This window comes from Leucopleurus acutus (assembly GCF_964270905.1).
Source record: "Leucopleurus acutus genome assembly, chromosome: 8".
NCBI classification, from domain to species: domain Eukaryota; kingdom Metazoa; phylum Chordata; class Mammalia; order Artiodactyla; family Delphinidae; genus Leucopleurus; species Leucopleurus acutus.
The window spans coordinates 4,976,699-4,997,571 of NC_139151.1; the positions used below are offsets into that span (position 1 = coordinate 4,976,699).

At 59.4% G+C, this 20,873-nt stretch overlaps 1 protein-coding gene across 1 annotated transcript; it reads left to right on the forward strand.

Moving 5' to 3' along the window:
• Positions 1-1,304: 1,304 nt before the first annotated feature.
• ADAMTS8 (ADAM metallopeptidase with thrombospondin type 1 motif 8) lies at positions 1,305-20,474 on the forward strand (the record flags this gene model as incomplete). Its single annotated transcript, XM_082845681.1, is given in 11 exon segments — positions 1,305-1,448; positions 1,451-1,534; positions 1,536-2,360; positions 9,770-10,009; positions 10,809-10,944; positions 11,479-11,646; positions 12,624-12,925; positions 14,930-15,113; positions 17,484-17,656; positions 17,780-17,955; positions 19,904-20,474. Coding segments are annotated over 11 exon segments (3,003 nt in total).
• Between the last annotated feature and the right edge of the window lie 399 nt (positions 20,475-20,873).

The following is a 20,873-nucleotide window of genomic DNA, read 5'->3' on the forward strand; positions in this document are numbered from 1 at the left end:
TGACACAATAGAAAGCTCATCCTTCCTTTCATCTAACTCAAAGCCTTCTGTGTTTCTGAGAAAGCAGAGAGAGGGGACACTTGGAGGGAATTTGCCAGGACTTGCCCTGGGATTCTGTAGTCGCTAAGGAACTTTTGTGTCTGTGAGGGGCTCCTGTTCGGGGGTAAGAAGCCCTGAGAGTCTCACATTCATGCTGATCCTGCATAGACGGTGAGGGAGTGGAATGGGCTAAAATGAAGAAGGGGTGACCCCGACTGTGTCGGCACCACAACCCAGGCGGAGAACTGGGCAGCTGGGGTAGGTGAGCCGGCCAAGGCCCTGAGCCCCAGGAATCTCCCACACTGACAATTCAGAGAACAACTCCTTAGAGAACAGGATCCTTGGCCCAGCCCAGACCTGTGCCATTAGGACTGGGGTGCCAGCTAGTGCTGCTTTTTGTGGTCTTGAGAGAGGACCGTACCATGCCCCTCTCCAGGTTTCAGCCCCTCTCATCCCAGGGAGGTGACGTTGTGGGACAGAATGAATCAACTCTCATACACTCTGGTACCCACAGCCATGGGCAGTGCGATGGGGGGTGGGAGTGCCACCTTTCTTGAGGTCCCCGGGCAGCTGAGCACTGTTCCAGTTGAGTTTTCAGGGCCAGACATGAAGCCCCTGGAGCTCAGGTGCCCTCCTCGCCAAGTGCTTACCTGCCCCGGCGTGATTCCACCCTGCTGCCACCTCCCCTGGTGTAATTTACCCCCGTGCTGGGTTCTGCCCCCAGCCCCAGACCAGGCAGTCACAAAGTCCTTGGCTGCCTTAACCAGGTGATATTGCTTGCCCCGATCCACAGCTTGGGGTGAAAACACCAAGTGCAGAGTGACTTTAATATGACCTTTCTCGCCTCCCTCTTTTGCTTTACAATGAAAAGCTCTGGAACCTTCTCTGGAGATCTCTCTTCTGCATAGTCGGATCCCCGAAGTGACACTGTCGCTGGGACCGGTGTGAGGGTCTCCTGGGGTATATGTCCCGGGCACTTGGCCTCAGAGGAGGGAGCGACTGGGGTCTCCCCAAGGACGCTGGTTGAGGGGCCTGTCCAGCACTGGAGGAGTTAATGTGGGAGCGCGTAAGCGAAGGGGAAAAAGTTGGAGTTGACACTTAAAGGGGGGCGGGGGGGCGGGGGAGCGAGCCCCGCTGACTCCTGATTGGTTTTACATTTCATCCAAATTTTTTTTCTCTCCTCTCTCGCTCCCTCTTTTCAGTTTCTCTCTCTGATCCCAGGGGAGGGGAAACGGGAATAGTGAGAGATCAAAAATAAACCTCTTATGTCAAAGCCGGGAAGGAAGTATAAATACGAAGGGCTCGGCAGCCCACTCTGTGCTTCCCGGGGTGGGGAGAAGGCAGGGGCGGAGGACGCGCACGCTGCCGGGGCGCCAGTTGCTCGCGATCGGCTGGGCGGGAGGGCGCGGGAGCAGCGGCAGCGCCCTCAGCCGGAGGGGCCGCCCGGGAACCGCCGCCGCCAGGCGCCCACGGGCCACGCGGCCGGCCAGCCGCCCGAGCTCCTGCCCGCGGGGACAGCGGCCGGGCCGCCAGCACCTGCCCGCGCCGGGCCCGCTTCCTCCATCACCCGCGCCGCAGCCGTAGCCCCCATGCCCCGCGCCGCCCCCCGGTGGCCGCCGCTCCTGCTGCTGCTGCTGCTGCCGCTGCTGCCGCCGCCGCCGCCGCCGCCGCCGCTCGCCCGCGGCGCCCCGGCCAGGCCTGGAGGCGGGGGGCCGGCCTCGGCGCTGGTGGTGCCCACGCGGTTGCCGGGCGGCGCGGGCGAGCTTGCGCTCCACCTGTCCGCCTTCGGCCGCGACTTCGAGCTGCGCCTGGCGCCCGACGCCAGCTTCCTGGCGCCCGAGTTCAAGGTCGAGCGCCTCGGGGGCTCCGGCGGGGCGGCCGGGGGCGAGCAGGAGCTGCGCAGCTGCTTCTTCTCGGGCACGGTGAACGGGGAGCCCGAGTCGCTGGCGGCCGTCAGCCTGTGCCGCGGGCTGAGCGGCTCCTTCCTGCTGGACGGCGAGGAGTTCACCATCCAGCCTCAGGGCGCGGGGGGCTCCTTGCACCAGCCGCACCGCCTGCAGCGCTGGGGGCCCGGGCGCGCAGCCGCCGCCCAAGCCCAGCCCTTGCCGGGAGCGCCCGAGTGGGAGGCGGAGAAGGGAGAGGGTCGGAGGCAGGAGGACGACGAGCAGGGCAAAGACGAGGAGGCGGAAGGCGCCAGCGAGCCGCCGCCGACCCTGGGGGCCACGAGTAGAACCAAGCGGTTTGTGTCTGAGGCTCGCTTCGTGGAAACGCTGCTGGTGGCCGATGCGTCCATGGCTGCTTTCTACGGAGCCGACCTGCAGGTAGGACTCGCTGTGCCCGGAGACGCCGGTCACCTCCCAGAGTCTCCAAATTCTTCCCTTTCCGTCCCGCTGAGAAAACCCTTCCCGTTCCTCACCCCAGACAAGGTTCTTTCCTTTCTGAGAAAGCCCAGTAACTCCTTTCCTGACCCCTGACACCTGGGCTACCTCCAGCTCCTCCCATGCGTCCCTTCCAACTTAGAGGGCGGGTCCTGGGCTTCCTCCTCCCTGCTCACCCCCCTCCCTCACATCCTGAACTGAAAGTGGGTTTTAAAGCCCCCCCCCCACGCCCCAGACACCTGCCCCTCCCAACAGACATGATAAGTGAACATCTGGGGAGAACCTCCACCCCACCCCCACCTCTCCGCCCTCTGCTGTCTCCAGACCTGGGAGGCTCCCAGGGAGAGGCAGCTGGGGTGGAAAGATTCCCTTTGCCTACAGAACTGAGGCTGCCATAAGTAAAAGACATTGTTTGCAGGGAGTTGAACCTGGAAAGGGGCTGCCCAACTTCTGTGTGCCCAGCTGGTTCTGATCAGGGGCACGGACACCTTGCCAACCTGGCGCTCAGCCCTGGCAGAACTTGGCATTGCCGGCATCAGCACAACAAGGGAGGGGAACAGAATTTCTGCCTGGGGGCTCAGCCCGGGAAACTGAAGCTTCAGTGGAAAAGGGAAGGAGAAGGGGGTGGGGATCTGAACTCCTCTGGTGAATGTTCCTGGTGGAGCCAGAACTATCCTTGGTCCGCCCGAGCTGCTCTCCGCCCAGACACAGCTCTCTACGGAGCTGGGACAGGAAAGCTGATTCCAGGGGACAGCTCCTGTAGCCAGGCCATTTCCCACTAGATTCCAGGACGGTGCAGAAACAGCAGGAGGTGTGTGTGTCACCCTACACCCCAACACCTCGTGAAGTGGAAGAGTTCCAGGAGAGGCTGCGCTTTCTCCTCCCTGGGGGAGCGCAGAACCAGAGACGTGCGCGGTGGAGAAGAACTGACCTGCCCGGCGGTCACAGTTTCCTGAAAAAGGCACCTTGGCCGCTGCTGCAGCTCAGTTGCTGCCTTTTCGGTGATGGCAGTCTTGGCTGGGACCCTATTCTAGGCTCGGCCTGTGCCCAGCTGTTGCGGGCACCTAGTGCTTCGGCATTCCCTGTGCAGCATAGTCTAGACGAGGTGCAGCCGGCCCTCCAGCTTCTCGCCCCAGCTTTCTCACTCTGCAGTCACTGGGAAATGCATTCTAGATGGAAGGGTGGGAAGAGCTGGCCGCTCCCCTGGCTGCTGCCGGGCCGTGAAAGCCCCGCGGGCTCCGTGTGCGCTGTCCCGGTATTCAGTCCTCCCAGAGCACGGGGAGGCGGCTTGGAGCCGTCAGTGCGGTCCGCCCCCGGGACTGTGGGTCTGCACTGACTGAGTATCTGCTTCCCTGCCTTCCATGAGAGCAGGGGGAGGCACCAGCCGCCTTCCCTGACTCCTTTCCGCAAGCAAGTCCTCCAGAGGGCGGCAGGGCGGTGGGCTTCTCCCGTCTCGGGTGAGGATGGCTGCTCCAGCGACCAGGGGCTCCATCAGAAAGCACATTCACCGCAAACCCAGAGCTGAGGGGCTCAGCCCCTCCCACGCACGACTCCTTTCTGACGGCTGCCTGAGAACCAGGAGGTAGGAAAGCCAACAAGAACACGGGGCAGCAGCAGAAAGAGAAATTTGCCTTTCTGTCTTCAGAGCCAGAATGTCCTCCCTGACGTTTTCCTACCATCTCACTCTGAGCTCAACGCCCAGACACTTCAGATGCTGTGTGTTTGCCTCCAGCACACACTCGGCAGCTCCGGAGGTCAGAACCATCTGAAAGCAGACGTGATAGCTGCCGCCAGGGCTCCCAAGCCACGGAAGCCGGGGGCTGGGCTGGGTTCTGCCCAGGTCTGCTGCACCAGACAAGTTGACTTGCTCTTCGCAGAGCCACCCAGGAGCACTTCCACCCTCCTATGACCCCTGGCTGGGTGACGCAGAGCACGCTTGCCCCCTCTGTTCCCCCTGCACACACACAGGTTTCTGGACCACTCACAGACTGGCACCTCTGCAGCAGCCGGCTCCTTCGGGCCCGGAGAGCGCGTCGCAATAGGCATCGGGCACCTTGAAGACTGAGGTCCTCTCCCTGGGCGGGCGGGGGGCTCCCTCTCTCCTTGGGGCCAGCCCTGCCGCCTCCGCCTCGGTCTCATCACGTCACTGCCTGCACCCTGCTGTCGCCGCGCTGGGGTGGGGCAGGGGCCGAGACACAGCTGTCTCTATGACGGCCCCTGGCCCTCTGCTCCAACCGCTCACAGGCTACGGAGATGCCACAGAGCAGACCTGAACTTCTCAGCTCCATTGCCTGGGCTTCCTGGCTCGGCCAAGACAGGAGTGGATGTCAAGGGCCGGTTCCCCACGACCTTGCCTGCCCAGACCCACCTCCCCACATGGAGCCTAGTTCTTTACAAGAACTCTCCGAGGGGCCTCCTGGAGACTACATTCATACGGACGGAAAAAGCTTCGGGGTGTCCCGGCAGCGGGGGTGTGTGAGGAGGGTGAAGAGCGCCTTCCCCTCACCTGTGAAGTGGGGCGCCTGCACTAGGTAATCGATTCTAGCCCAAACGTCGACGAGGCTGCTTCGTGGTGAGTCTTCTGGAAAGTTCAGCACCACGTGGAGAAGCTGCCCGCTGAGTGTGCTCAGTCTGCACCTGGGTGGAAGTGCCTGTGAAGGGGCAGAGGAAGAAAGGCCAGCTCTCCAGCACCCGAGTGCGGTGCCGCCTCCTGAGCACCTGGAGGGTGTGAGGCCCTGGCTCCCCCGACATCATCCACGCTGTGGGACTGGGTCACTGAACCCAGCAGCCCAAAGACGTCCAGCCGCAGTGGGAGGCCCGGTCCTGAGAAGGACCCGCCTTCGAGGCCAAGAGAAAGAATCATCCGCGTGCAAGGCTGGTCTCACTGCTAAGCGACAGGGGAGTCTTCCAGACTCTGTACACTTGAGTTCAGTCAATCCCTTGACAGGAGGGGCCCTGTCTCCCACCTTCTTCTCTGGTTTCAGAGTTAAGGAGCTCAGACAAAGGGGGTGTCCTGAAAGGAGGGACCACCTCGGAAGAGACCATTAACTCTGTCTGCATCCGGCCGCAGCTAATTGTTCCCTGGATGAAACTGGAGCAGGAGAGGGGCGCATGGGGACCGTGCTGCGCCCCAGGGTTGGTCTGGGAAGCTGTCCTTCCAGGGCAGCGGCTGCAGGCTGAGCTTCTGAACTCGCTGCAGAGCAGGGAGGGCCCCCAGAGGAGACCAGAGGAGTCCCAAGATTCAGGCTACTCGCAGGTGGTTTCCGGGAAGGGCCAAGTCACAGCCCTTTCGTCTCCCCTTGCCCTTGCCCCGTGGGGAAATGTCTCCCCCGCCAGCCCTAATACCCGAAGTGGCCAAGTACCCCGGCTTGCCCAGCACAGCCTCCATCTAGGCCTGTTCGTTCTGGCATCATTATTAATAGTCTCATCTTTCACTCTGAAAAGTGTCCTGTTTTGGATAATAACAGAAACAGACACATGCCCGAGTCTCCACAGGCCACGTAATGTGCATGTGAAGTATGTTCCCCCACTGGCAGAAGACCAAGTCTTCTCCATCCCTTCGGTCTGCTGCCGTCAGAGGGATGGACTCTATGAAGTATTTCCCAAAGAGAAGGCCCTAGTATTCAACGGTCTTTGATTCGCCACTCCCCCCTCCCCCCCGAGGGGGGCGGCGGGGGGAGTTGGGCAGAGACAACATCAGGGGCACCCTGGCTGGCTGGCTGGCATGCTTTGTCCGGACTGTGCTGCAGTTTTCCTTGCAGCAGCAAAGAGGGTGGCAGTCAGTGCCGTGAGGAAGAGCATAGACTTTGACAGGAAATAGACATGAGTGGCCTTGAGCGAGTCACCCATTTCTCTGTACCTCGATTTCCTCACCAGCCTGACAGGCACAGTTATACCAATGTCCTGGCAGTGTCTGGAGGAGACGGTAAAACACGGAAGGCACCTGACCCAGAGCCTGGCACGTAGTAGGTGCTCGGCGAAGCGTGGCTGGCGCTAGAGCTGCCTTGGGTGACGCATTTGTCAGAGCAGGAGGGCAGGGCAGTCCCACGCCGTCAGGGCCAGCCAGCGCTGTGCCAGCTGTGCTGTCGCACGCAGCACAGGACCTGCCTCTCAGCCTCTGCTCTGCCTGGACTGTGTCCACTGGGCCCCTTGTGGTGCTGAAAACTGCGTGCTTCGGCGACGTGGCCTTGCCCCTCGCTGCTTGGAGGACGAGGACGGATGAAGGACATCTGTGCAGGACCTTGTCTTTTCTCCATCTCTTCTTTCCTCTCCCTTTGCTTCTCCCTCCTCCCCAGCAGTCTCAGGCCCCAGAGAGATGCCAGAAGGGAGAGTGATGGCCCCGTTGCGGAGGCCGCAGAGTTTCCACATTACCACCCCTCCTCTCCCTGCCTCTCCCAGGCGTGCTGTGAGGAGAGCGCTGGGCCCACAGCGTCACGGATGACGCTCTGAAGAGAAGTAGTTGCTGGAAGTGTGTTTGGCCCGGGCCCAGCCTTCGCCAGACTCCCGCCATAGCTGGCCCTGGCTGCACGGGGGGTGGGGGTGGGGGGAGCTCCGGGGAAGGAATCTCCTTGTTTGTGTCTCAGAGAATCAGAGGGCTATGTCCCAGCCTAGCTGGCGGAGTGTCTTATCGCTCCTCCAGGTCCTGGGGGCACCAATGGAGAAGGAGGCCCCCTGAAAAGTGCCCACTTTTCCCTAAGGAGACCCAAGGGCAGGAGATCCCCGGGCCATTCCGGAATCGGGTTGTGTGACCACCCCGGCCCGCCTGGCCCTGGGCTCTGACCTACCCGACCTGGCTGTGGGGAGGTTGTCTGCTGGGGGCCCTGCTGCAGCCCGCAGCCCGCACCCACGTGGTGCACAGGGAGGTATAAATCGACAGGGCGCGGTAGAGCAAGCGAGCTAACCTTCTCCTTGACTGGCTCCTGGGCCCATTCTCTGTGGGACTGGAAGTCAGGCCTGCCCTTTGGGACCAGGAAATGGACCGAGAAGCGGGGGCTCACAGACTCACGGCCGCCCACCCGCCCAGGCCCAGTGGCCCTTCCCCCAGGGCGCTGTCAGATGCACAGGGAGCCGGGCCACCGTTCCTCAGAGGAGCTGATGGTGGCAGGGCATCCCGTCCCCAAGTGCAGTGACGCAAGACAGAAGGGGAGGTGAGCCAGACCAGGACTGGGGACTTGAACAGAAACTCTGGCGCACACAGTCCTGGCAGCCCTCTTGCGTTGGGAATTATCTTCTGAGAGAGCAGCCAGAAGGACCGTCAAATGTCTTCCCGCCTAACCCACCTCCTGGAAGGGAAATGGCTCTCAAGCCAGCTCGGCCCCCCAGTTGTTACTCGGTGTCGGGAGAAGATGCCGTGAGCTGCCTGAACTCAAGCAAGGAGACTCCAAGAACCTCGGTGTCGGGATGCGCGCCCATGCCGGCCTTTGTGCAGCAGTTTGTACGTGTGCACCTCTGGTTTTCGTCGGGGACGCGCCCATCACATGGTCTCTGCTAGTCTGACCAGGCAGCTTGGGAACCAGACCCTTCCGAGACCTTAGGTCTCCAGTTCCTTATTCTGAGCCTTCGGGGCATCTCTCATCTTCACACCTTCTTTGTAAGACATCAGCTCCCCAGTTATGAGATTGTGACGGTGGGACTGAAAGGAAGGCCTCCTGTGAGGAGAGTTTCAGGTTGTCTCGGAAGAAGTTCCCGGAGTTGGCCCCTGGTCCTTCCCGGGGTAGGAGGCCCCGGACGCAGCAGAGGCCTGGAGGAAGTAGGCCCCAGCAAAAGCTGTCGCTCCTCAGCCCACGCCCCCAGTTGCATACTGATGTAATTGCTTGTTTCCCTCAGGAATCCGACTCCAGGGGCTGGTGCCAAGTTTCAGCTTTGCTGATAAGATGTTTACATCAGCCTAAACATAGCTGGAGTGCTTGACACACTAAGTAACCTGCCAACCCCTGTTTGTAGAGCTTAACTTACAAAATATCTGGCTGGTCGCCTGCGAGGTGAACAGACAGATCCCATTCACAAACAGTGGGATTCGTCTGGAACTTCCACACATGGCCTCAGCCCATGGAATGTCTGTCTCTAGCCTTTCACCCTCCTTTCCTTCCTTCTTCTCCCACCTTCCAGAACACAGGAGGGAAGAAAGAGAGGCCACAGGAGGTGGTGCCCTAGGGAGCAGGGAGGAGGGCTGGCTGGAGGCCTGAGGCCTGTATGCCTCTGCGCCATTCGTCTCCTGTTCTGCAAAGTCATCCAAGAGGACTCCCTTCTGGAGGCCCTGGAGGCAGAAGAGTGAGCCCCATCTGGCCTCCCCCAAAGCCTTGGGAGCAGTTGGCAGCCCAGGGTTGGGGCAGAGGCCAAGCACCGATGTCAACTCCTTCAGCTGGCCTTGGTGGGACCGGAAGCAGCGGGAGGCTGAGCGCCTGGGTCTCAGCGACCCACCTGATTCTCTCCCACCCCAGGCAGAGGGGAATAAACCCTCTGGGCTGTCCAGGCAGAAGCCAGGAGGCCAAGCCCTGGGAGACTTACTGAGAAGAGTGTAGACCTCAGAGACAGACACGCTTGGGCTGGCACTCCGGCTTTAAGAGCTGCGCGGCTGTAGACAAGTTATTTAACTTGCGAGAACTTCCACTTCCTCGTTCGTGAAATGGGAATGACAATCCCTACTTCCCAGAGTTTTTGTGAGCATTTAATGAGGTGACACGTGTACCATCTGCAGAGGAACTATTGTTAGGAGTGGTCATCAGAGCAAAGTTTTCCCATCCTGAAGAGTAGGGGTTGCCCCAGCAGACATCAGGAAAATTCTCGATGGATTTTAACCTTGAGCGCTCAGATAATTGCTTCTGGGCTGAGGGTGGAGAGGGGATGCGTGGCTGGCAGGGAGACGTTGGTGTCAGGGTTAAGGTAGAATAACCAGTGCAGTCCACTAGAAGAACTTTCTGTGATGATGGAAATGTTCTGTCTACAGTCCGATGCAGTAGCCACGAGCCATTCACGGCCGTTGGTGCTCTTGAAATGTGGCCAGTGTGGCAGAGGAGCTAGGATTTTAATTTTATTGAATTTTAATGGATTTAGATGTCCGTGGCCACATGTGGCTGGTCAGGATGTTAAACACTTAAGCTTTGGAGCCAGGTGTTCTGAGTTCACACGCTGGTTGACACACTAGCTCTGGGACCTTGGGCCACCTACTGAGCCGTGAATTTCTTATATGTACAGTGAAGGGAAGTGATGCCAGGGCCTCGGGGGTTCTGGGAGCGTTCACCGAGGTGCTGTGTACCGATGCCCAGCACACAGGGGGCATCACTCGGCGTGACGGCAGGGGCGGGCGGCGGCCAGGAGATTTACCCCTCCCTCTCCACCCCTCCTTCCTGCAGAACCACGTCCTGACGCTGATGTCTGTGGCGGCCCACATCTACAAGCACCCCAGCATCAGGAACTCCATCAACCTGATGGTGGTGAAGGTGCTGATCGTGGAGGATGAGAGATGGGGCCCCGAGGTGTCCGACAACGGCGGGCTGACGCTGCGCAACTTCTGCCGCTGGCAGCGGCGCTTCAACCAGCCCAGCGATCGGCACCCCGAGCACTTCGACACGGCCATCCTGCTCACCAGACAGGTCCACGGGCCCCTGGGAACCGGGGGCGGGGTGGGAGGGCGCGCCGAGGGGCCCACAGCCGCCCAGACATGGGGACCGGCCCCCTGCTGGCCCCAGCTAGACACCAGGAGCCTCGTGCGTGGACAAGAAGGGGGAGGTCACGAGGACACGTATGAGGTATTTGCGAGGGAAGGAGAGGAATTCGTGGGGGCTCTGCTCCAGAACTTTGAGAGCAGCTGTCTGCTGAGGTCATAACAAGAGGAAACGGGCTCAAACTGCCCGGAGAGCAATGTGGAGCTGGAACTAAGACAGGAGGTCCAGCTGCCGTGGGGGTTAAAGGCGGTGGAGGTAACCAGGGGGTCCCCTCAAGATTTCCCCAGTGGCAGGAGGCCTGCCCATCTCCCTGGTGTGGTTTAAACAGATGGCTTCCTGAAGGCCAGCAAGTGTGATCACGTGTGGAGACCCTGCTCGCCCCCCAGGCCTCACGCACAACCCCAAGGCGAGCGCTGCATTTTTAGCCCCACTTTACAGCTGGGGAAAGCGAGGCACAGAGCTGCCACCCCGTGGCAGCGCCCGCAGTCAGGCCCCGGCCACCTCGCTGTGGAGTCCACACCCTTAACCACCGCCAGGCTATCCCACCTCCCGGGACAAGCTTTCCGAGTGTCCGGCAGCCCAAGGACACGCCGACACAGAAGGAGAAACGGCCTTTGGGGAGAAATAGGGATTTGGCTTAAAACGTGCCCTGCGTCTCCGGAGGCGCAGGAATGGGAAGGGTTTCCATCCTGTGTCTGTCCTCACGTCCTGCTCTCTCCGCGAGCAGAACTTCTGCGGGAAGGAGGGCTTGTGTGACACCCTGGGCGTGGCGGACATTGGCACCATCTGTGACCCCAGCAAGAGCTGCTCCGTGATCGAGGACGAGGGCCTGCAGGCGGCCTACACTCTGGCCCACGAGCTCGGTAAGGCTCGCCACGCCAGAGGCCTGGGCTGCTGGACCGGGTGGGAGGACCGGCCCTCCCGAGTCCAGCCAGCGAGGCCCCCCCAGGACCCTGCCGCCTCTCGGGGCCACCCCTCCTCGTTCCGGCAGGGTGACTCTGCCCTCGTGCTGTCTCCACCCCCACCCTGAGCACGGGGCCATCCTCGGAGGTCACCAGGGAAATGCCAGCGCTCGGGTAGAGCCGTGGGGCCGCATCCCGGCTAAGCAGTCAGGATTCTGGAAGGTCAGCTAGCGAATGACTGAGACGAGTGTGAATCTGCACAGGCCCCGGCAGAAAATAAAGGAACCCCGGTGTTCCTGGAGCTCTGAGCAAGCTTCCTGGGAGAGGAGAGGCAGGCGGGGTGGGCCGGGAAGCATCTTTGAGGAGTAAGTGCAGCGCCGTGGTGGTCCCTCGAGGAGCTGGCGCCGCGCAGGCCTTCAGAGGCCCTCTGCCCCCTGGGCGGACGGCTGAGGGCAGTGGCGACGCTGGGTGGACCGCGGGTCTCGTCCTCCCCAGGGCACGTCCTCAGCATGCCCCACGACGACTCCAAGCCCTGTGCTCGGCTCTTTGGGCCCCTGGGCAAGCATCACATGATGGCGCCCCTCTTCATCCACCTGAACAAGACACTGCCCTGGTCCCCCTGCAGCGCCATGTACCTCACGGAGCTCCTGGACGGCGGGCACGGTAGGTCCCCCAGGCTCCTCCCTGGCCAGCGGCTGGCACCTGCAGCGCAGATGTCTCGGCCTGGGAGAGACTCAGGAGCTGTGTCCCCGCCACCCCGCCGGGCTCAGTGTTCTGACCACTCCACAGAGCACGCCCTTCCATGGCCCAGCCTCCAGCAGTCCCTTTAGATTAACCCACAGAGCAGGCGGAAGGAGGCTGAGAAGGTCTGTCTGGAGGAGGTGGGTTCAAACAGGGCTCGAAGGAACGGAAGAATTTTTGTCGTGCAGAGGGGAGAAGGGAGCTTCTGGCTGGAGCGATAGATCACAGGGGTAGCGTGCAAATGGCAGAGAGGCAGGAAGCGCCCCGTGAGGGCAAGGAGTGGGGCGAGGTGCTTGGTGAAGACAGCCTGACTTGTTGAGTAAAGCAGTGAAAACACAACTGGTTCTTGATTCTTGATACAAAAATAATAGATTGTCCAACATCAATACTTTGGCTTTATTTCTCCTGGCCTGGTTTTTAAGAGTCCATTTAGGGTCTTCCCTGGTGGCCCAGTGGTTGGGAGTCCGCCTGCCGATGCAGGGGACACGGGCTCGTGCCCCTGTCCGGGAGGATCCCACGTGCCGCGGAGCGGCTGGGCCCATGAGCCATGGCCGCTGGGCCCGTGCGTCCGGAGCCTGTGCTCCGCAACAGGAGAGGCCCGCGTACCACAAAAAAAAATTAAAAAAAAAAAAAAAGAGTCCATTTACATCCGCAATTATACTGTGACCTAGGTTAGTGTTACGCTTAGCTGGCCTGCCCTGGGTAAACAGTGAATGCGTATAAGATGTTCTGGATACCAAAAGAAACGCAACCCTTAAAACAAAACTTGCTACTGATAGTCAAAACTTGGAGGAGCTTCTGTGGGTGACTGAGTGCTGACAGTTTGTAGGCGGAGGTCAAGGAGGCCTCGAGTGTGATGGGGGGGACCCCTCCTTCCTATTTCTCTGCTTCCTCCACAGGAGACTGTCTCCTGGACGCCCCTACCTCGGCCCTGCCTCTGCCCACAGGCCTCCCAGGCCGCAGGGCCCTCTACAAGCTGGACCAACAGTGCAAGCAGATCTTTGGGCTGGGCTTCCGCCACTGCCCCAACACCTCTGCTCAGGACATCTGTGCCCAGCTCTGGTGCCACATGGACGGCGCCGAGCCCCTTTGCCACACGAAGAACGGCAGCCTGCCCTGGGCGGACGGGACGCCTTGCGGGCCCGGGAGCCTCTGCTTGGATGGCAGCTGCCTGCCTGAGGAGGAAGTAGAGAAGCCCAAGGTGAGGGCCGGCCACTGGGAGTGCAGGACGGGGAGGGGGAGGGCTGTTTCCAAGGAGGAAACCACACCTGAGAGCCATGAACTAAGAGACTTTGGGCCTAGGCGCAACTATGAGGAAAATCACTCACCTTTGGACAAAGCAAAGCGTATTTATCCAAAGCCGAGAGGAGCTGTTCAGGACTGATGGATGACGTCAGCAGGGCTCCGGGCATTTGGGGGCCTCCGCCTGCGGGGCTGCCGCGGAGTCGACTTGAAGGCCTGTGAGGCTTGGCGCTAGGTGTGGAACGCTCCAGCGCAAGAGCAGGCGTGGGCACGCAGCAGACAGAAGCCGTTATGAATTCTGTTATAAACAGGTAGCGTGACAGCAGAGGAGAGACATCCAATCGAGAATGAGGGAAAGGTATTCACATCCTACCCGTGGCGGAGCCGAGTGCATAGCTAGGGGTCAGGAGAGTGAGAGTAATTGTGGGAACTCCTTGCTCAAGGAGGAGGGAAGGAGGAATCAGAGGCACCTCTGACCAGGCAGAGAAAACCTGGCAGAGTAACCTTGCACGGAAAGGCAAAAAGGCAATGCCAGGGAGAGTTTTTAAATGATTTGCTTCTCTGCCCTCTGCTCTTAATACATCCGAACTGGGAGGCCGATCACATTTCTCGGCGAGTCACTGAGCCATCTGTGAAACAGCATCCACCGGGTTCGCAGCCTGGGCCCGGCCCAGCTCTGAGTCACCAGGGTGGCCTGTACGCTCACCCTCCGCAGGGCTGTCCTCGGGGGTGCTGCCGTTGCACTGAGGCCCGGGAGCCCGCGTGGGCGGGGAAACCACATGCTTCTTCTAAGCCTGAGCCGGGACGGGATCCACGGATTCATTCTCAGCCCCCTCCCAGCCCACACCCCGACACTGAGCTTCTCCCAGCCCTGTCCTATAGCGTGCGCTTCACACGTTCCTGAGGGGAGAGGCAGGGAGGGAGCCCATCCAACCTTTCCCAGCACCACAGCCAAGCCCAGTGCAGGGAAAGGTGGCCAGAAAACGATCACGGGATGATGCTTATCACCTATTTTTAAGGGGAAAAGACAGATCATAAAATACTGTATATATATATATATATATATATATATATATATATATATATGTATGTATGTATATGACAGAATCATATCTGTGTAAAATAAAACCTGGCACCTTCATGATTCTGTAGTCAGAGCAAAGGTACAAAAGGATATTGATGAAAATCACGTCAGTCGTTTCATCTGGGTAGTGGTATTTTGTAAGCGTTACTTTCTTTTTTACACCTGTATTTTTCATTGTTTATACGAGCACGTATGACTTCTGCAACTTTTTAAAAATTATTTTCATTTCGAAAACTTAACGAACCCACCCAAGGCAATGCCTTGCCCTCAGGGTCAGTTGTAAAGTTGGAAGCCACTCTAGTTTATTTCCCAGCACCATCCTACCCCTGGACCTGGCAGCTGGCAGACTCGTGGCCACACCTCCTGGAGCTTAGTCCTTTAGCTCAGAACTTACCCGCCTCAGCACTGGTGGCATCTGGGCTGCGTGCGTCCCGGCTGTGGGAGGCTCTCGTGCTGCTCGTGGCTGGATGTTTAGCGGCACCCTGCCCGCCGCCCGCTCGAGGCCAGCAGCCTACGCCCTGCCCAGCTGGGACAACCGCAGGGTCTCCGAACACTGCCACGTGTCCCGGCCGATGGAGAGCCGCTGCGTTAGACCCAACCTTATTCCCGTAAAAGTGTTTCACTCAGCGACTCCTGTTGAGCACCTTACAAAGGGCAAGGCGCTGTTGTACACACCAGCGGGCCGGCCGCGAGCAAGGCCAGCACAGACTGCGATCGGGGAGCCGCGGCTGCACGGGCCACACAGCTCCTGCACAGGTGAATCAGGCAGTTTACCGAACTGCGTGCGCCAGGACGGGCGCAGCTAGGTGAGGAGGTCATACCAAGAGCCGAGGCCTCCCGCCCTCTGCTCCCCACTCAGCGCAGCCTTGTGTGTTGCAGGCCGTGGTGGATGGAGGCTGGTCCCCCTGGGGACCCTGGGGAGAATGTTCACGGACCTGCGGAGGAGGAGTACAGTTTTCACACCGCGAGTGCGAGGACCCCGAGCCTCAGAACGGAGGGAGATACTGCCTGGGTCGGAGAGCCAAGTACCAATCGTGCCACACGGAGGAGTGCCCCCCTGATGGTAATCGCCACACCGGCCAGAGCAGCTGCTGTGTTGCCTGCAGCAGATCCCCAGAGGACTGCGGGGGTCTCCCGGGCGCAGAGCTTTCCTGGGTGCAGACATAAATGGTTTAGAGCAGCCCGTGGCGACCCAGGACCGCTCTCCCTGTCCAGGGAGAGCCTGGCAAAGTCGAGGAGAGACACTGCCCTGGTCTTCCAAGATGCAGAGATGGAGGGCGTCACTCCCAACCAAACTTACTCATTAGAGCTGGGGGAGGGCTTTGCAGAGGGGCGGGCGTCTAGGATAACGTCTGAACCCTCGTCTGTATGCAGAATGGAGGCGTTTTCCAAAGCCAGGGTCAGAGCCAAACCTCCAATATCTTTCCAGCCAACATCCAGCTCAGGGCGGAGGGAAGATTTCTGCATCTGACCCTAGCGCACATTCCCCCTGAGAAGAGTTGCCCGTCTCCCCTTGGAGCGTGGTGACTGCCTGGTGGCCCCTTCTTGGGAAGCAGCCCCACCTCTGCCTCTCCTGGGGACGTCCTCCCCAGTGCCTGCTAGAAAGCCCACACGTTACCGCAGGGGCAGCAGACGGTGTGAGAGCAAACCACTGCAGGTCTTTTCCCCACCATCCCATCCGGCTCCCCTTGTGCAGCCCCAGGAAGTATTGGCAGGCAGCAAACGACAAGCAGAGAGACGCACCCAAGCGCAGAGGCGCACTGGCATTGGAATGGTGTCTAATGAGGGAATCTGGAGGCTCTGCAGTTTTGCAAGATGAGGAAGATCAGTAACGACACGAAGCTCTAGAAACTCTGCCCTGGAACTGTGAGGGTCTGCCTGGCACACGGGTGAAGCGTTCCTGGGGGAATGAGAGAGAGAGAAAGGAGAGGGGAATGAACATAGGCATGAGGTAGACACGGAGCATGGGCGATACCAGGATTTCAGGTGCACCGGGACCAGCCATCTCAGTCAGTGAGTGTTTTGGTGCCTCTTGTGTGGCTAGAACTGGAATAGGTGTTACAATGACATAAGAAGCATGTTCTCTGTCCTCAGGGAACGTGCAGATCTTGTTAGAGATCCAAGCCCCTTTTACAGAGCAATTAAAGGTCAGTCTGTGAGGCACAGACCCCAGACCGACAAGGAATCCAGAGCGAGGAGAGGCCTGGCCTGGCCGGAAGCTTCTTGGGGAGCCAGGGCTGAGCGGGGCCCGGAGGGCTGAGACGGCGATGAAGTGCAGGAGGACGCGCTGCGATGGGGGCTAGGGTCCCCCCCAGGGCACAGCTGGGCAGAGTGGGCCAGCGTTTCCAGGCCAGCCAAGGGTGCGTAAAAGCTAAGATAGCCTCAGGAGGCTCTCTGTGCTGGCTGTCCCATCAGGTCACCGGGGAAGCTTTTCCAAACACAGAGGCCCAGACGCCTCAGGTGTCCTGACTCAGAATCTCAGGAGGAGTGCACGGCCACCTGGGATTTGAAGCTCCTCAGACCATGCAGATGTGCAGCTGGCGTGGAGAACCTCGGTAGTAAGAGCGGGTTTAACTTCAGGATTGTGGAAGGGAAAAACCCAGGTCTTAATTCAGACAGATTGTTCTGGAGGCAGCCTGCAGCAGGACGGGAGAGGAAGCAGGCTGTGTGTCGGAGGCTGGGCACCTAGTCTCGCAGGAAACCACAGGCCTTGGCTTGCGAGCAGTGGACCGAGATGCTGACAGTGGGAAGGAGACATTTAAGATCACAGATCGTCCTGAGTAGAGCACAGGACTTAATGACAGGTTGGAAATAGTGGGTGTAGATGTGCAAATATTCAGAAGATACCAGGGTTCCGTCTCAGGCTGGAATGTGGTAGCATCACCAAATGAAAATCCAGCCAGTTCTTCATATGGAGAAACCATATGGAGTTGGGCCTCGCTGAGCTGGAGGTAATTGCAGCATCTACAAATGGAGCTCCCCCAGAGAGACCCAGAATTACAGCAAGTGGGGTGGAGAGGCAAGGTCAGAACTAGAGACGTAGATCTGGGAGCCTTCGGCCACATGTCCACGGAGGTCAGGATAAATCACCATCAGTAGAGGCCCAAAAACATAACCCCACGTGTCATTCCGTGGTTCCCCCGTCCCCACCTAAATTTACCCATCTGTAAAGCAGAATTAATATTCTCCCCAAACGGGAAGGTATTTTCCCCAGAAAGCCCAGCTGCGGCTGGCTGCTCCTTTCCTTGCCCCGTGAGTCAGGCCTTAGGTCGGTGTCTAGGAAAGTTGGGCCCAGGTGACACTGGACCTGTGTCCTCGGGTTGGGTCAAGTCCGGGAGGAAGAAGCGTGCCCGGAGTCTCGGCATTTCTCCCGTGGGGTCCTCCCTGCTTCAGCTCAGCCTGTTAGCTCCATGCCCTCTCGCCCTCATTTCAGGGAAAAGCTTCAGGGAGCAGCAGTGTGAGAAGTACAATGCCTACAATTACACGGACGTGGATGGGAACCTGCTGCAGTGGGTCCCCAAGTACGCAGGGGTGTCCCCCCGGGACCGCTGCAAGCTGTTCTGCCGAGCCCGGGGGCGGAGTGAGTTCAAAGTGTTCGAAGCCAAGGTGAGGATCCTTCTGGAACTCAGGTGCACAGGTGGGGAGGAAGGCCCCCTGGCCTGAGCCCAGGAGTGGGCGGCGTCAGTGCTCACTGGGCCCTCTGACCGCCCCCTCCCTCCCCCACTGCAGGTGATCGACGGCACCCTGTGTGGGCCCGAGACTCTGGCCATCTGTGTCCGTGGCCAGTGTGTCAAGGCTGGCTGTGACCACGTGGTGGACTCGCCTAGGAAGCTGGACAAATGCGGCGTGTGCGGCGGCAAAGGCAACTCGTGCAGGAAGGTGTCTGGTTCCCTCAACCCCTCCAGGTGGGTCTCTCCGGAAGTTCTGTCCCTGGCTGTGCAAGCGGACCGGGCTTTGGAGTCACAGGGGCCTAAGTGTGCACTGTGGCTGCCACTCCATCCCCGTGGAGCACTGAGCTTCAGTTTCTTCATAAAACGCGGCATCCTCTCTATCTCAGAGGTGCTGTGGCGAGGCACGAGATGGGCAGAGCGCTTGGCCCGGGGTCTGGCCCGCAGAGATGACGGCTCTCAGGGCAGCCAGAGGCCACATGGATAGGGATGTATCTTCTATGAGTCAACTGGCAGTAGAGCTACACTGAGTAACCGGGACCTTTGCCAGAAAGCAGCTCTTCCAGGCCTGCTGTGGGAAGGACGTTTCACCCTAATCTGGCGGGCCCTGCCCTTTCTGCAGGTGGATCTTCAGAAATGGGGGCCCACAGGGGGGTCTTGGCAGCCTCGGGGCTTCACGGATCTGAGAACTCCAGACGCTTTCTCACCCCTTAAAGCCACACGTTCATAAAGCTCCTATATCTGTTCAAGTGCTTTCACTTCTGTGGGCTCGACGGATTCCTAAAATAAGTCTATTGGGGCCAAGACCGTTACTCCCCTTTTACAGACGAGGAAACTAAGGCACAAAGAGATTACATGACTCTTCCAGGGTCACAGTGGTAGGTCATGGCGGCCAGAGGTGAGCCTAGCTTTGTCCATTCCCGGGCGGTTTTTTACTGTCCCACACACACTTCCCGGGGAGGAAGGGCTAGGGCCTGCGGCCACACTGCACCCCTAGCCGGCTCCCTCACTCTCTCTCCTCTCATCAGCCTCAGAAAACAGAATCCGCCTGTTTGGCAGACAACTCAGGAGTCTTTTCAAATTTAAACTCAAAGGATATAGGAAAAAGAAGCCCGGGGTGTGGGACAGTCAGACATTGAGTCCCTTCCCAGAGCTCTCTCAGGCATTAGACGTGGGGCCTGGGGTCCTTTCTCAGCTGCCCAGTGGGCGCGAGGCAAGGACAGCAAAGAGCAGCGTGCCTGTGCTCCTCAATCCTCCTCACTCCCCTCCCAGCCTACGAAGCCAAATACTTGCACCCCAAAAGAGAAGAATAAGAATTAAGGCTGGGCTTCCCCGGTGGCGCAGTGGTTGAGAGTCCGCCTGCCGATGCAGGGGACGCGGATTCGTGTCCCGGTCCGGGAAGATCCCACATGCCGCAGAGCGGCTGGGCCCGTGAGCCATGGCCGCTGAGCCTGCACGTCCGGAGCCTGTGCTCCGCAACGGGAGAGGCCACAACAGTGAGAGGCCCGCATACCGCAAAAAAAAAAAAAAAAAGAATTATGGTTTCTCCATCCCACATAAAGCCCCAGACCCACGATAAAGTTGAAACATTTTCCCCAAACAGCATCCCAGCACCCCAGACAGCCCCGCTCATGGTGCTGGGCACGCCCAGAAGAAGGCTCCTCAGAGCAGGCTGTGTTGCCCTGCGCCCTGCCCTAGAGCCACGATAACCAAATACCAGCAGCTGATGGACTCTAAGAGGTGGCGTGAGGCGTCCGTCTGGTGAGCTTCTGGAATCGGTGTGTGGGTCAGATTTTCCCACATGGGTGTGAGCTCTGGGATGAAAGTGGCCAAGCAAAGTTTACACCAGTGCAAGGAGCTGCACGTGCCTGAGATCTCTTTTCAGCCAAGAGCCCAGGTTTGGCAGCAACGGCTCAGCGTTCGCCCTCTCTAGGCTGCCTTCCCCTCTGTGCTATTGTCGAGATCTAAACTCCAAACATTTGAGATAGAGCTCCCAGGCCAAGCAAAAGTCCCGGTGTACCAAGTGTTCCTGTCGGCCTCCGCAGCTAATTTACTGGGCACTTTGGGGCGACTACTTCCTTATTTGCTTGCAGACTTTTGTCTGCCCACCCCCAGTCCCTGCATGCTGACTTCCTGAGTACCGGGCTGGGGAGCCACGGGTCCTAAAGGTGTCTTCCTGTCATAGTTATGGCTACAATGACATCGTCACCATCCCAGCCGGCGCCACTAACATCGACGTGAAACAGCGGAGCCACCCAGGGATCCAGAACGACGGCAACTACCTGGCCTTGAAGACCGCCGACGGGCAGTACCTGCTCAATGGAAACCTGGCCATCTCCGCCGTGGAACAGGACATCCTGGTGAAGGGCACCATCCTCAAGTACAGCGGCTCCATCACCTCCCTGGAGCGGCTGCAGAGCTTCTGGCCGCTGCCTGAGCCCCTGACCGTGCAGCTCCTGACAGCCCCTGGGGAGCTCTTTCCCCCCAAAGTCAAGTATACCTTCTTTGTCCCTAACGACGTGAACTTCAGCATACAGAGCAGCAAAGAGAGAGCGACGACCAACGTCATCCAGCCCCTGCTCAACGCGCAGTGGGTCCTGGGAGACTGGTCTGAGTGCTCCAGCAGCTGTGGGGCCGGCTGGCAGCGGCGGGCGGTGGAGTGCCGCGACCCCAGAGGCCAGGCCTCCACCACCTGCGACGAGGCTCTGAAGCCTGAGGATGCCAAGCCGTGCGGAAGCCAGCCGTGCGCCCCGTGATCCGGCGGACGGGCCAGGCTTATGCTCATGGACTCGGGGCGTGGGGTGCAGACCAGGGTCACGCTACGGTGACCCCACGTCTGGGGGTGGCGTGGCCTGCCTACCCAGGCCCCCACTGCTGCAGCTGGGCATGAATCCATGGGGGGAGGAGAGGAGAGGAGACAGACCACAGATGCTAATGTCTACTATCTAGTGGGTTGGACATTGCTTGGGTTCAAGTAGAGGGCATAGGTTAAAAGGTAAAGAGTGCTCTCACGGACCCAAAAAGAAGACTCGGTCAGCCTGTTTGCAAAGGACTAACAAAGTTAAACGAAAAAAGTTATTTCTACTTGGTTCCCTCGTTAAATAATCTACCTCAGAGGGGAAAAAATTAGTCAAAGAGAGATGTGGAGTAGGGGT